General features: G+C 67.6%; 1 protein-coding gene across 2 annotated transcripts in view; it reads left to right on the forward strand.

Annotated features, from left to right (window-relative positions):
• Nucleotides 1–308: 308 nt before the first annotated feature.
• Nucleotides 309–11,913, forward strand: part of ARHGAP23 (Rho GTPase activating protein 23) — a 16,536-nt gene continuing 4,931 nt past the window's right edge. Inside the window, exons 1-15 of one of the 2 annotated variants that reach the window (XM_042020776.1) lie at nucleotides 309–488; nucleotides 2,807–2,831; nucleotides 3,536–3,628; nucleotides 3,950–4,028; nucleotides 4,268–4,322; nucleotides 5,061–6,513; nucleotides 7,222–7,377; nucleotides 7,498–7,609; nucleotides 7,689–7,746; nucleotides 7,856–7,993; nucleotides 8,083–8,382; nucleotides 9,925–9,986; nucleotides 10,300–10,427; nucleotides 10,564–10,682; nucleotides 10,764–10,919. In XM_042020776.1, coding sequence (XP_041876710.1) covers nucleotides 3,562–3,628; nucleotides 3,950–4,028; nucleotides 4,268–4,322; nucleotides 5,061–6,513; nucleotides 7,222–7,377; nucleotides 7,498–7,609; nucleotides 7,689–7,746; nucleotides 7,856–7,993; nucleotides 8,083–8,382; nucleotides 9,925–9,986; nucleotides 10,300–10,427; nucleotides 10,564–10,682; nucleotides 10,764–10,919 — 2,883 coding nt within the window. In that variant the 5' untranslated portion in view covers nucleotides 309–488; nucleotides 2,807–2,831; nucleotides 3,536–3,561. The remainder of the gene's footprint in view (nucleotides 489–2,806; nucleotides 2,832–3,535; nucleotides 3,629–3,949; nucleotides 4,029–4,267; nucleotides 4,323–5,060; nucleotides 6,514–7,221; nucleotides 7,378–7,497; nucleotides 7,610–7,688; nucleotides 7,747–7,855; nucleotides 7,994–8,082; nucleotides 8,383–9,924; nucleotides 9,987–10,299; nucleotides 10,428–10,563; nucleotides 10,683–10,763; nucleotides 10,920–11,913) is intronic. The other variant, XM_042020775.1, reaches the window with a different exon arrangement.

Consider the following 11,913-nt stretch of genomic DNA (forward strand, 5'->3'; position numbering starts at 1 on the left):
GTCAGAAGGGACCTTTTGTCCCCAGGTCCTACATCCCGTCCCCCCCTCTCCCCTCCTGGGTCCCGTCCAGACCCCCAGGCACAGCTCATTTATTTTGATTTCCTTTCCATTCATCTCCTTCCCAAAGGCCCCACAGGAGGAGTCGGGGGAGGGCTGGAATTCGCTGCTGGGGAGGCTGAAATTAGGGATGGGGGGGAGCTCTTAGGGATGGGGCGGCTTTTTGGGCAGGGCTCAAAATGCTTTTGGGGCTCGGGTTGGGCACGTGGGGGCTCCCCAGAGGTGACACCACCTTGTCCTTGTCCCTGCAGCCGACGCCGGGCCGGAGAGATGGGGCGTCCCCGAATGCCAACGTGCCCCCGGAGGGGGGGTCCTTCCCCTGGGTGGGCCCCAAGACGGTGGCGCTGCGGAAGAGCCCCCAGGGCGGCTTTGGCTTCACCCTCCGCCACTTCATCGTGTACCCTCCGGAGTCAGCCGTGCACTCGGCCAAGGTAGGGCTGGGATCCGGGGGGAAGCCGGGAATGCTGGAGCTGGGATGTGGCTGGGTGCAGGATGCTCCTGTTCGGGCTGGGGGTGGGCGGGGAGATGAGGAGGGGAGCGTCCATCACCTGCTTTGCTGGGATTCCTGGAGCTGCCACCACCCATGGGATGCCCCCCATGGTGATCCTGCCGTGGATGGGATGGAGGAGCCCGTGGAGATGCTGGAAGAGGAGCTCTGGGTGAGCAGCACCTCTGGAGACATCCCGGAGCCTTTTGGATATGGGATTGTTTGTGGGGATGGAGAGAATCCCTCAGCTCTGAAAAAGCATGGAAAGGCTCCTCAGAGCCCCTGAGGCCAACAAGGGCTGGCAGATTTTTGGCTCCCAGTTTCCTGGCTGTTGGTGAGGATTTTCCGACTGGATTTGTCCTGGGATCTGCATCTCGATCACCCCTCTGCGTGCCGCCTTTTGGGAGGACACAGCCCTGGCTTGGCACCCCTGAGCCCCGATCCGGGCAGCGCCTTTCCCCTCGGGAATGGAGAGATCGCACGGAGCCACCCCTCAGCAGCTTCCAGCGTGGATGGAGAGCCCTCCACACCCCAAGGGATGAGCCAGCTCCAAGCTCCTGGAATTTGGAACCCCCTTCTCGCCCCGTTTTCTGTGGATGACGGGAAGAGAGTTCGGGATCTGTGTAGTCCCACACATCCCTTTCCCTGCTCCAGGCTGGGCAGATCCCTGGATAATCCCATAACCCCTGGAGCTCCACGGCTGCCCCACGGCTCGGGCGCTGGCAGCCAGGGAAGTGCCGTGGGAAGTGAGTCACAGGGTGGGGAGAACCGACTCGCCGGAATCCCTGCTCGGCATCCTCCGGCCCCGGCGCTTTTCCCAGGCTCCTCATTCTGCCTCTCCAACCCCTTCCTGCGCCGGGAACACGGCAGCGTGACTCTGCCGGCGAGAGTTTGTCATGGGAATGGCCCGAAGCTCCTCCAAACCCGCTCCCACCTCTCCACTGCCTTCCAAAGGATCCATCCTGCCCCGCTGGGCATCCGGGCTGGGCCCTGCCCGGGCGGCAGCACCCGGGGCCGCGTGGGAAGGAGCCGGATCAGCGCCGGGAGCTGGAGATGCTCTTGGAAAGAGGCTGGGAATAGCTGCGGGCCGCCGTGCGAGCCGGAGCCGGCGGGGCAGGGCGCGGTGGGGCTGCCTCAGCAGCAGCCGCGGGGGCCGGCAGCTCGCCAGCTCCGGGGGCTGAGTTTCGGTGGCTTGACTCAGCAGGGAGGGGGCCAGGAGCCGCGCTCGCCGCGCTCATCGCCCTGGCAGCGAGGCCGCCAGGTTGCCCGTGGGGCTGGGAAGGGCTCTGGGGTGCCGCAGGGCGAGGATGGGCAGGGAGGGGCCGAGTCCGTGCCCGCAGGGGCTCTCGGTGGCCCCGCGGTCCCGCTGCGGCCCCGGTGAGGCCGCGGAATGCGGCTTTTGGCTCCCACGCTGCGATGGGCACCTGGAGGGATGCCGCTGGTTGTCCCCTCCTTGTCGCTGGGAATGTCTGCCCGTGGCACTGGGATGGAGACTGGGGCCTTCCCAGCACCCTGGAGGGACCTGGCGCCTTGGGGACATCCGGGTTGTGTCGCCACTGGCTGGGGACTGGGGCCAGGCCTGTGTTCCCAGCCGGGCAGGGAAAAATCTGGCACTGGTGGAGTGAGAATTCCCCTTCCAGGTGCCCGGATCCCCTTCCCTGGGGGGGACGTGAGAAACACCCCGTGCCCCACCCCAACCTGGGACCCCCGCCCGGGCAATGCGGCTCTGCTGGGGGGTCCCCACGAGGGAATTTGGGTTAGAAGGGCAGGGATCTGGCACAATTCCCACCCCACAGTGGGATCAGTGCCCGCCGCAGCCCTGGCAGCCCCCGCCGTGCATCGGGAGGCTGCAGAGATGGGCAGGGATGGGGATTCATCCCACAGATGGGATGGATCCCTCCCCTGGGACCCCACCGAAGGGGTTGGGCTCTCCCTGGCCGGGCTCGGTGGCCTGGGGAGAAGGGTGCGATGCCACCCCGGGGCTGGCAGGGCCCCTTCTCTCTCCCCGACCCTAAAGCCGGCCCCAAACCGGCAGCTGGGTGCGGGGGGCTGCGGCGGGTCCCGCTGCCGGGGCTGCGCGGACGGCCGGATCCGGTGTCAGGAGGTAATTTTAGGCGGGGGCAGCGGAGGGCAGAGGGACGTGCCAGTCCCGCGAGGGGCTTCACGGGGCTGTCAGCCCCCCGCTCCCCTCCTGGTCCCCTCGCGGTCCTCTCGTCACGGCCCCGCCACCAAATCAATGCTTTCCTCTTTTTTTTTTGGCAGGAGGAGGAGAATGGGAACCGAGCAGGTGAGCGGCAGCGTGGGGACCCTGGGGACCCTGGGGACGGTGGCACAGGGTGGCACAGGGGCGCGGGGAAGGGGGACGGGGCTGTCACAGGTCGCAGCGGGTGTTGCTGTTGTTGTCACCACAGCCCTAAATATCCGCTGGCCGTGAAGCCACGCGGCGCTTTGGTGGCAGCTTGGTGGCACTTGGCACCGGCGATGGGCTCGGTGTCCCCAAACCCCCCCGGGAGCTTTGCGGGATGTCACACCCGGGAGTCTGTCCCGCAGCCGGAGGGAGTGCGGCGTGGCCAGCACCGGCCCCCGGCGAGTGCGGGGTGTTTGGGGACAGGGCCGCGGCCCCGCTGTCCCCTCCCGGAGGCTCAGGGTGACGTGAGCGAATGTGAAGGTGTCAGAACGGATCGGCGCTGGCGCGGTGACGCGGCGCCGGGGCCGCGCTGCCGGGGCAGCCGGGGCGGGCGGCGGTGCCAGACCTGGCACCCGGCATTCGGCGGGGCTGGGGGGCCCCGACCTCGCTCGGGGTGGGATTTGGGATCCCTGGTGGAGCACCGCACCCGCCCGGCAGCACCCGGTGGCTTCGGCTCTTGGGAGAAGCCCCGAGCTGGGGGTGGCGGGGCCGGGGGGCCGGGGGTGGCGAGGAGGTGACTTCCTCGCCACGGGAGGGTGCCGGCTGTGGCGGCAGCTCCCTGACTCGCTGTCCCCACGGAGCAGGTCCCCCCCGGAGCCGCCTGGAGCCCATGGACACGATCTTCGTGAAGAACGTGCGGGAGGACGGGCCGGCGCACCAGGCGGGGCTGCGCACGGGTGAGCGGGGACGCGGAGCCGGGGGTGGCTCCAGGGCTGCTCGCGGGATCCCGGGAATGCTCCGCCTTCTCTGCCAGGGACTTTCTGGCTTATTCTGCTCGGTTTTTTGGGCATCCCTGCTCTTTTCTGTGTCTTCTCTCTGGTCCTGGGGTGCTCAGAGCAGCCTTGGGGTCTCCGGGGGTTCTCCTGGGTTTTTTTTGCTCCGTTTGCCACATGGGATGTGGCAAAAGCTCGGCTCAAACCCTGCCCTGGCTGACCGTGGGGACATCCAGGTGCCACCGCTCTCCTGAGGTGACACCGTCCCCTCCCCGGGCTCTGCAGGTGACCGGCTGGTCAAGGTGAACGGGGAGAGCATCGTCGGGAAAACCTACTCGCAAGTGATCGCCCTGATCCAGAACAGGTGCGTGCCCTTCCCGGGATGGGAGGTGACAGGATGGGGACACGTCACAGCAGGCTCTGTCCCTCTGGGTGTCACTGGCATGACAGGGGCCCTGAGGCGCTTGGGTGACCAGGGACAGGCAGCAACGTGCTGTCACCATCACGTGGGGACAGGGACGTTCATCTCGTGGGGGAATCCAGCTTGGGGACAGGTAGGGACTGACCCCGTCCAGCCTGACCCCCCTGTCCCCTGTCTTGCAGTGACGATGTGCTGGAGCTCTCCATCATGCCCAAGGATGAGGACATCCTCCAGCTGGTGAGTTTGCCGGGCGGGTGCCTTGGGGACACTTGGGGACACTTGGGGACAGGGCTTCACCAGCATCCCTGGAGGAGCAATGGGTGCAGAACTGAGGGTACTGGGGCAGGAACAGGGGGGATGTGGCCCCTGTGATTTTGGGGGGACGAGTTGTCCCAGGTTTTAGGGTCTGGCTTATCCTTGGGTCCCTCCAAGTGGCTCTGCCACCGGTGGGCTCAGTCTGGGGGTGACAATGGCCCTGTCAGGGTGGCCTGAGCCAATGGAGTGCGTGGGGCTCCTCCTGATGCCTCTCCCATCCCAGCTTGGATATTTGGTGGCTTGTGGGGTTCCCCACCGCTTGTGCCCAGCCCGAGGGACCCCTTCCCGCAGGGCTGGGGGGTTTACAAGGGGGTCCCCATCTGCGCCTGCTCCGGGCTCTGGGAATCCCCCGGCGTGGAGTCAGAGGCGCCTGTGAAAAGTGACACGGGACAGCCGGGATGGCCGTGCCGGGGTATTTTAGGAACGAGGGGAGGGGACAGCGGGAGAGCTGCGGCTGCTGGCAGGGTTGCTCGGAGCAGGGGGGACCCCGTGGGAAAGCGCAATGGGTGTGGGGGGGCTGCGTCCAGCCCAGCCCAGTTGACCCCACGGGAGATTTGCTCAGGGGTTGGGGGATGCAGAGAGCATCCTTGCGGTGGGAATGTGGAGCATTGTGACCCTGGGGCCCCGCGGGGGGGGCCGGGGGCGGCCCCCCCCACCCAGGCCTATTCCCAGGACGCCTACCTGAAGGGCAACGAGCCGTACTCCGGGGGGGCTCAGAGCATTCCCGAGCCCCCTCCCATCTGCTACCCACGGAAAACGTACCCCTTCCAGGCCCGGGGTGCCGAGCCCGCCCCGGGCCAGCCGCCGGACCCCCGCGCCCCCCGCCCGGCCACCACCGGTCCCTCGTCCCCGCTCGGCGCCCGCAGCGACAGCGGCGGCAGCCCCGCGCACCGCTCCGAGGAGCCGCAGCCCGGGGGTCCCCCCGGGCTCCCCGCCGCACCCCACGGGCACCCCGGCTCCTTCTCCCGCCCCGCCTGCCCCGCCAACGTCGCATCCTCCGTGCCCGACCGCTACGGGATGTCCCCCGCCGCCGCCTCCTGCTACGGCGTCCCCAAGCACCTCCCGGAGCACCGGACTCACTGCGGCTTCAAGGAGGGAGTCGGGGGACTCTCGGGAGCCGGGCGGCCCCCCCGGGACGTGTCGGGGGCCCAGCGTGTGCCCGGTCGCCAGGAGTGCCAGCAGGCGCTGTCGCGCTGGTTCTGCAGCCAGGAGCCGCGGCGCAGCGCTTCGGAGGAGCGGCGGCACGCCATGCCCCGCTACCGCAGCGTGTCCCAGGACCGCCTCGGGGGCTCCGGGGCCGCGGCCCCGCGGGGCTGGCCCCACAGCGCCTCGCACGACACCCTGCTGCAGCCCAGCCGCGAGGGCTGGGCCCCCCGCGCCCGCTCCGACCACTACCTGAGCAGGTACGGGCGCTCCATGGAGGCGCTGGAGCCCAGCGCGCTGCTCTCGTCGCACCTCGACCGCTCCGCGTGGCCGCCCGAGAGGCTCTGCCGGGCCGCTGTGGCTGTGGCCGCCGCCGGGCAGCCCATCCCGCCCGGCTCCATCGCTGCTTCCTCCTCCTCCTCCTCCTCGTCGCGGGAGGCGCCGCCGGTGCAGAAGCACCCGTCCCAGCCCAACCTGCAGAGCGTGGATGACTCGGGCTACATCGGCTACCGCAGCTACAGCCCGTCCTTCCAGCGCCGCACCGGGCTGCTGCACGCCCTGTCCTGCCGCGACCCGGCCTTCGGGGGGCTGCCCACCTTCAGCATCGCGCAGCGGGCCGTGGTGGCCCCGCTCAGGGACAGCGTGGTCAGCCCCGTCACGCCGCCCGCCGCCACCCCGCCGGTGCCCAGCGCGCCCCGGGAGCCGCGGCCGGAGGGCAGCCGCGTGTCCGAGCAGCCGGAGGAGCGCAGGGAGGAGGTGGTGCTGCGGCAGAAGCCGCCCACGGGGCGCAAGGTGCCCGCGCCGCTGCGGCAGATGAACTTTGTGTTCCCCGAGGGGGTGAAGGACACGGACATTTGTGACCCCGCCGGGGCCACGGGCAGAGGGGACAGGCCGGGCAGCGAGCGGCAGGGCCGGCGCGTGGCTCCCTTGGCGGCCCCCGAGGACTCGCTGGCGTCCATCCCCTTCATCGGTGAGTCCGGGGGGGGGGGCTCGCTGGTCACCTCCGGGAAGGGATTTAGGAGGTCCCGTGCCAGGGAGGGGACTTTTGGGGGTCAGAATTCCAGAGCACCCATCCGTGGCGAGTGTGGGGATGGGAAGGGGCTGCACCAGCGGCACCCCCAATGCCTGGCACCCCACAGTGTCCCACACCCCACAGTGTCCTGCACCCCTCTGCACTCCACAATGCCCCACACCCCTCCGGATTTGCTGTCCCCAGGCAGGGCTGGGGTCGGTAATGGGGTGCCAGGGTCTGGGTTTGAGCACCCTCACCCCTCCCTTCTGTCCTGCACCCCCTGCCCAGCTGCTGGTGCTCCTTACTGGTGTGAACTGGAGCCCTGCAGGCTCCTGCCCTGCTCCAAGTGGGGACAGGGCTGTCCCTGTCCCTGCCTCACCTGGGATCTCCCTGCCCAGGACCCAGATGGGTTTGGGAAGCCAAACCTCTGCCCTGTCCCTGCTCCCGGGGACGGAGCTGGATGGGGTGGGAAGGGAGGGGGTGGAGTGCGGATGGGGGGTCGCAGGGTTGCTGTGGGTGAGGGTCCGGGTACCCCATCAGCTCCTGGGGGTGGGAGCGTGTCCCCAGCACAATCCTGACACCTACAAACCCAGAAGTGCCAGGGGGTCTCAGCAGGGACTTCCCCTGCCCCAACCCCCCCTCCAACACTGCCCACGCCCCTCACAGACGAACCCACCAGCCCCAGCATCGACCTGAAGGCCAAGCACGTCCCGGCCTCCTCGGTGGTGTCCAGCGCCATGAACTCAGCACCCGCCGTGGCCACCAGCCCCGCGTCACCCACCTTCGCCTTTGCCCTGTCCCGGCACTACTCCCAGGATTGCAGTAAGTGCTGGGCAGGGGGAACCACCCTGGGAGTCCCCGAGGGGAGCAGCCCCCCGCCCCAGAGCCCTGCCCTGCCCCCCCGGGCTGAGCAGGGCGGGCTTCGCCCCCTCCCCACCGCAGGCAGCATCAAGGCGGGCCGCCGCTCCTCCTACCTGCTGGCCATCACCACCGAGCGCTCCAAGTCCTGCGACGACGGTCTGAACGCATTTCGGGATGAGGGGAAGATCCTAAGGTAGGGCTGGACCCCCGTCCCGGTCCCGCCACCCCCCAGCTCCCACCTCTCCCGCTGACGGGGGCTGCTCTCCCCCCAGGAGGATGCCCAGCCGGGTCCCCAGCCTCCGCATGCTGAGGAGCTTCTTCACCGATGGGGTGAGTGCTGTGCTGGGGGCTGCCCTAAAGAGTGAGGGGGCTGCCTGGTGGAGCGGGGGGGTGCCCATGGCATCACCCCAACACCTCCCCGCCGTGTCCTCCCTCGCAGTCTCTGGACAGTTTGGGCTCGTCCGAAGACGCCCGTTCCAAAAGACACTCAACCTCCGACCTCTCGGACGTGCCGTTCAGCGCCGTGAGGAAGGAGGGCTGGCTCCACTGCAAGCAGATCCTCACCAAAAAGGGGAAGGTAGGCGGGGTTTGCCCCCAGCCCGGAGCTCGGCGGCGGCGCGGGGGGGCCGCTCCCTGAGGCCGGCGCTCCATCCCTTCTCCCCGCAGAAGGTCGGCGGAGGCATCCGGCAGTGGAAGCGCGTCTTCGCCGTGCTGCGCACCCACTCGCTGTACCTGTGCAAGGACAGGCGGGAGGCGGTGACCTGCGCCCCGGCCCCAGGTGAGGAGGAGCCGCCGATCAGCATCCAAGCGTGCCTGGTGGACATCTCCTACAGCGAGACCAAGAGGAAGCACGTCTTCCGCCTGACGACCGCTGACTTCTGTGAATATCTCTTTCAGGCAGAGGATCGGGAAGACATGCTGGCCTGGATCAAAGTCATCAGGGAGAACAGCAAGGCTGAGGGCGAGGTGAGAGCCACATGGGGCTCCCGGCTGCCTCTGGCTCTCCCGGCACTAACCGCCTCGGCTCTCTCCGGCTCTTTGCCTTGCGCTGCTTCCCCAGGCCACGGCCAGGCCCGTGCCGTGCTCCCAGGGGTGCATGGGGGCTCGTGGCATCCAAGAAGAGCGTGGCCCCGCGGCCTCGGCCGGGGCAGGGTGCGCGGGATGTGGCTCTGCGGAGGGTCCATGTCTCTCCGGGCGGGGCCGGCGCCGGTTCCACCGTTCTGGTGTTTGGTTGTGTGGTGGCAGAGGAACCCGTGTGGCTCTGCCGAGGTCTGGTGTGGCTCTGCCATGGTGTGACATGGCTTTGGTGAGGCGTGACATGGCTGTGCCGTGGTGTGCCATGGCTGTGCCATGGTTTGATGCGTCCCCACCACGGTGTAATGTGGCTGTGCCATGGTTTGATGTGTCCCTGCCATGATTTGACGTGGCTCTGACGTGGTTTGACGTGGCTGTGCCATGGTGTGACGTGTCCCTGTCATGGTTTGATGTGTCCCTGCCATGGTTTAACTTGGCTCCGTTCGTGGAGAGAGGTCCGGGCATGGTGCCCTCGTGGTGCTGCCGAGGCTGAGCCCTCCCTGGGCAGCCGTGGGCTGTGTGAAGTCACTCGGGTCTGAGATGAGCAGAGCCACCCCCGGGGCCGCTCTGGGCTCCAGGGGGAGATCCATGGGTTGGCTGTGCTGGCGCTGGGCCAGCAGCGGTGCAGCGGTGGCTCGGTTTCGTGTCAGTGGCAGGCTCCGGCCCTGGAGGGCGCGTTGAGCTCGGAGCGGTCTCTGGTTGTCTGTGGCACAGCCCCGTGCCAGAGGGCACCGGGGGCTCAGCGGGGGCGGTGCTGCCGTGGTTGGAACCGGACGGTGCTGCCGTGGTTGGAACCGGACGGTGCTGCCGTGGTTGGAACCGGACGGTGCTGCTGGGTTGGAACCGGACGGTGCTGCTGGGTCGGAACCGGACGGTGCTGCCGGGTTGGAACCGGACGGTGCTGCCGGGTTGGAACCGGACGGTGCTGCTGGGTCGGAACCGGACGGTGCTGCCGGGTTGGAGCCGGACAGTGCTGCCGGGTCGGAACCGGACGGTGCTGCCGGGGTTGGAACCGGACGGTGCTGCCGGGGTTGGAACCGGACGGTGCTGCCGGGTTGGAACCGGACGGTGCTGCCGGGTCGGAACGCGTGGAGCTGTCTGGGCAAACCCTGGCACTGCGGTGCTGTCGGGAGCATCCCGCATGGATGGATCCGTGCCCGTGGAGGTGGCGCGGTGCAGTGGCGCGGGTCGATGGAGGTGTGTGTGTGCGTGTGTCCGGCTCGGACCCCACTCCGTGGCCTGGAGCGATGGACAGCGGTGGGGCGGCGAGCACTGCTGGGCACTGGCTGTCCCAGGGCAGCGGGGACCTGGTGCTGCCCTTGCCTGCTGCCGGCCGGCCCCGTGTGGTGCCCGGCAGAGCGTGGACTTGCCCGGGGGTGTCCGGCGGACGCGCTGCTCAAGCTCTCCCTTCCCCTCTTCTCTCTGCCTCCCCAGGACCCCGGTTTTGCCAGCCAAGCCCTTATCAGCAAGAAGTTAAACGACTACCGGAAAGTGAGGTACGGACCGGGGTGGTGGGCACCGAGACCCCCGGGGCGCTGGTCACCCCGGGGTGACAGTGACGGAGCAAAGCCGGCGGCTCCCTGGATGGGGCAGTGATGGAAGAGCCGCCCGCACCCGGCTTGGCTTGGGGTCGGCCAAGGTGGCACCTGGCACTTCTAACAAGGGTCGGAGCAGCTCGGTGCTCCCCGGGGGTCTCCGTGGGCTGCCGGGAAGCCTGCGAGTGATGCCGGCAGTGTTTCCTGGGAGGTTTTGTGCCGGGTTGGTGCCGCCGGCCGTGCCCCAGCTGAGCCCTCCCCGCTCTCCCTGCAGCCCTGCGGGCACCAAGCCTGACTCGTCGCCCAAGGGCCCTCGCGGGCTGGGGATCCGAGCCGAGTTCCTCAAGCAGACGGGAACCAGCGCGCCTCGGTCCCCCAGGCAGGACGCGGCCGTCACGAAAGGTGCGTGGGACACCCCAGGACAGCAAAATGTGGGTGCTTTGTGTCCCCCTGGGGCTGCGGTGGTGCTTATCCCTGTCGGGATCCTCTTCCCATTTATCCCAAGTGATCCCGTGGGTTTTTTCCCCTCCCACCCCAGATGAAAGCAGCTCCCAAAAAGCCCCGTGGGGCATCAACATCATGAAGAAGAACAAGAAATCTGCCCCGCGCGCCTTTGGCGTGAGGCTGGAGGATTGCCAACCTGCCCCGGACAACAAGGTACGGCCACGCCGGCACCGCCAAGCCCTCGGGGACCCTGCACAGCCCCAGCACCCCCTGAGCCCATCCCTGTCCCCTCAGAATGTGCCCCTGATCGTGGAAGCATGCTGCAAGGTGGTGGAGGACCGGGGGCTGGAGTACATGGGCATCTACCGTGTGCCCGGCAACAACGCGGTGGTGTCCAGCCTGCAGGAGCAGCTCAACAAGGGAGCCACCGAGATCAACCTGCAGGACGAGGTGAGGGCGGGGCAGGTGACTGTCCCCATGGCTGGCCCCATCCCGGTCCCCATCCCTATCATGCCTCTGGAATGCTCTCCTGGTCTGTGTCACCACCCCTGTCCCCATCATCATCCCAGCCCTTGTTATCATCCCTGTTCCCATCATCATCCCCATTTCCATCATTCCTGTCCCCATTATCCCTGTATCCATCATCATCCCTGTCCCCATCATCATCCCAGCCCTTGTTATCATCCCTGTCCTCATCATCATCCTTGTCCCCTGTCCCCATCATCATCCCAGTCCTGGTTATCATCCCCGTTCCTGTCATCATCCTTGTCACCGTCATCATCCCTGTCCCCATCACCCCTGTCTCCATCAACATCCTTGTCCCCATTATCCCGGTCTCTGGCATCATCCTTATCCCCATCATTATCCTTGTCCCCGTCATCTCTGTTTCTGTCATCATCCTTGTCCCCATTATCCCAATCCCATCATTATCATCCCTGTCCCCATCATCATCCCTGTCCCCATCCTCCCTGTCCCCCTTCTCCCTGTCCCCATCATCATCTCAGTCCCCATCCTCCCTGTCCCCATCATCCTCCCTGTCCCCATCCTCATCCCAGTCCTCCTCCTCCCTGTCCCCATCACCCCTGTATCCATCATCCCTGTATCCATCATTCCCCGTTTCCATCCTCCCTGTCCCCATCCTCCCTGTCCCCATCATCATCCCAGTCCCCCTCCTCCCTATGCCCCTCTTCCCAGTCCCCATCCTCCCTGTCCCCGTTACCCCAGTCCTCGTTATTCCAGTCCCTATCCTCCCTGTCCCCATCATCATCCCAGTCCCCATCCTCCCAGTCCCCCTCCTCCCAGTTCCTGTTATCCCAGTCCCCCTCCTCCCAGTCCCCCTCCTCCCTGTCCCCATCATCATCCCAGTCCCCATCCTCCCAGTCCCCCTCCTCCCAGTCCCTGTTATCCCAGTCCCCCTCCTCCCAGTCCCCCTCCTCCCTGTCCC

The sequence above is a fragment of the Corvus kubaryi genome, unplaced genomic scaffold, assembly GCF_017639235.1.
Source record: "Corvus kubaryi isolate FWS band 111438036 unplaced genomic scaffold, C.kubaryi_AGA036_p1.0 37046, whole genome shotgun sequence".
In the NCBI taxonomy this organism is placed as follows: domain Eukaryota; kingdom Metazoa; phylum Chordata; class Aves; order Passeriformes; family Corvidae; genus Corvus; species Corvus kubaryi.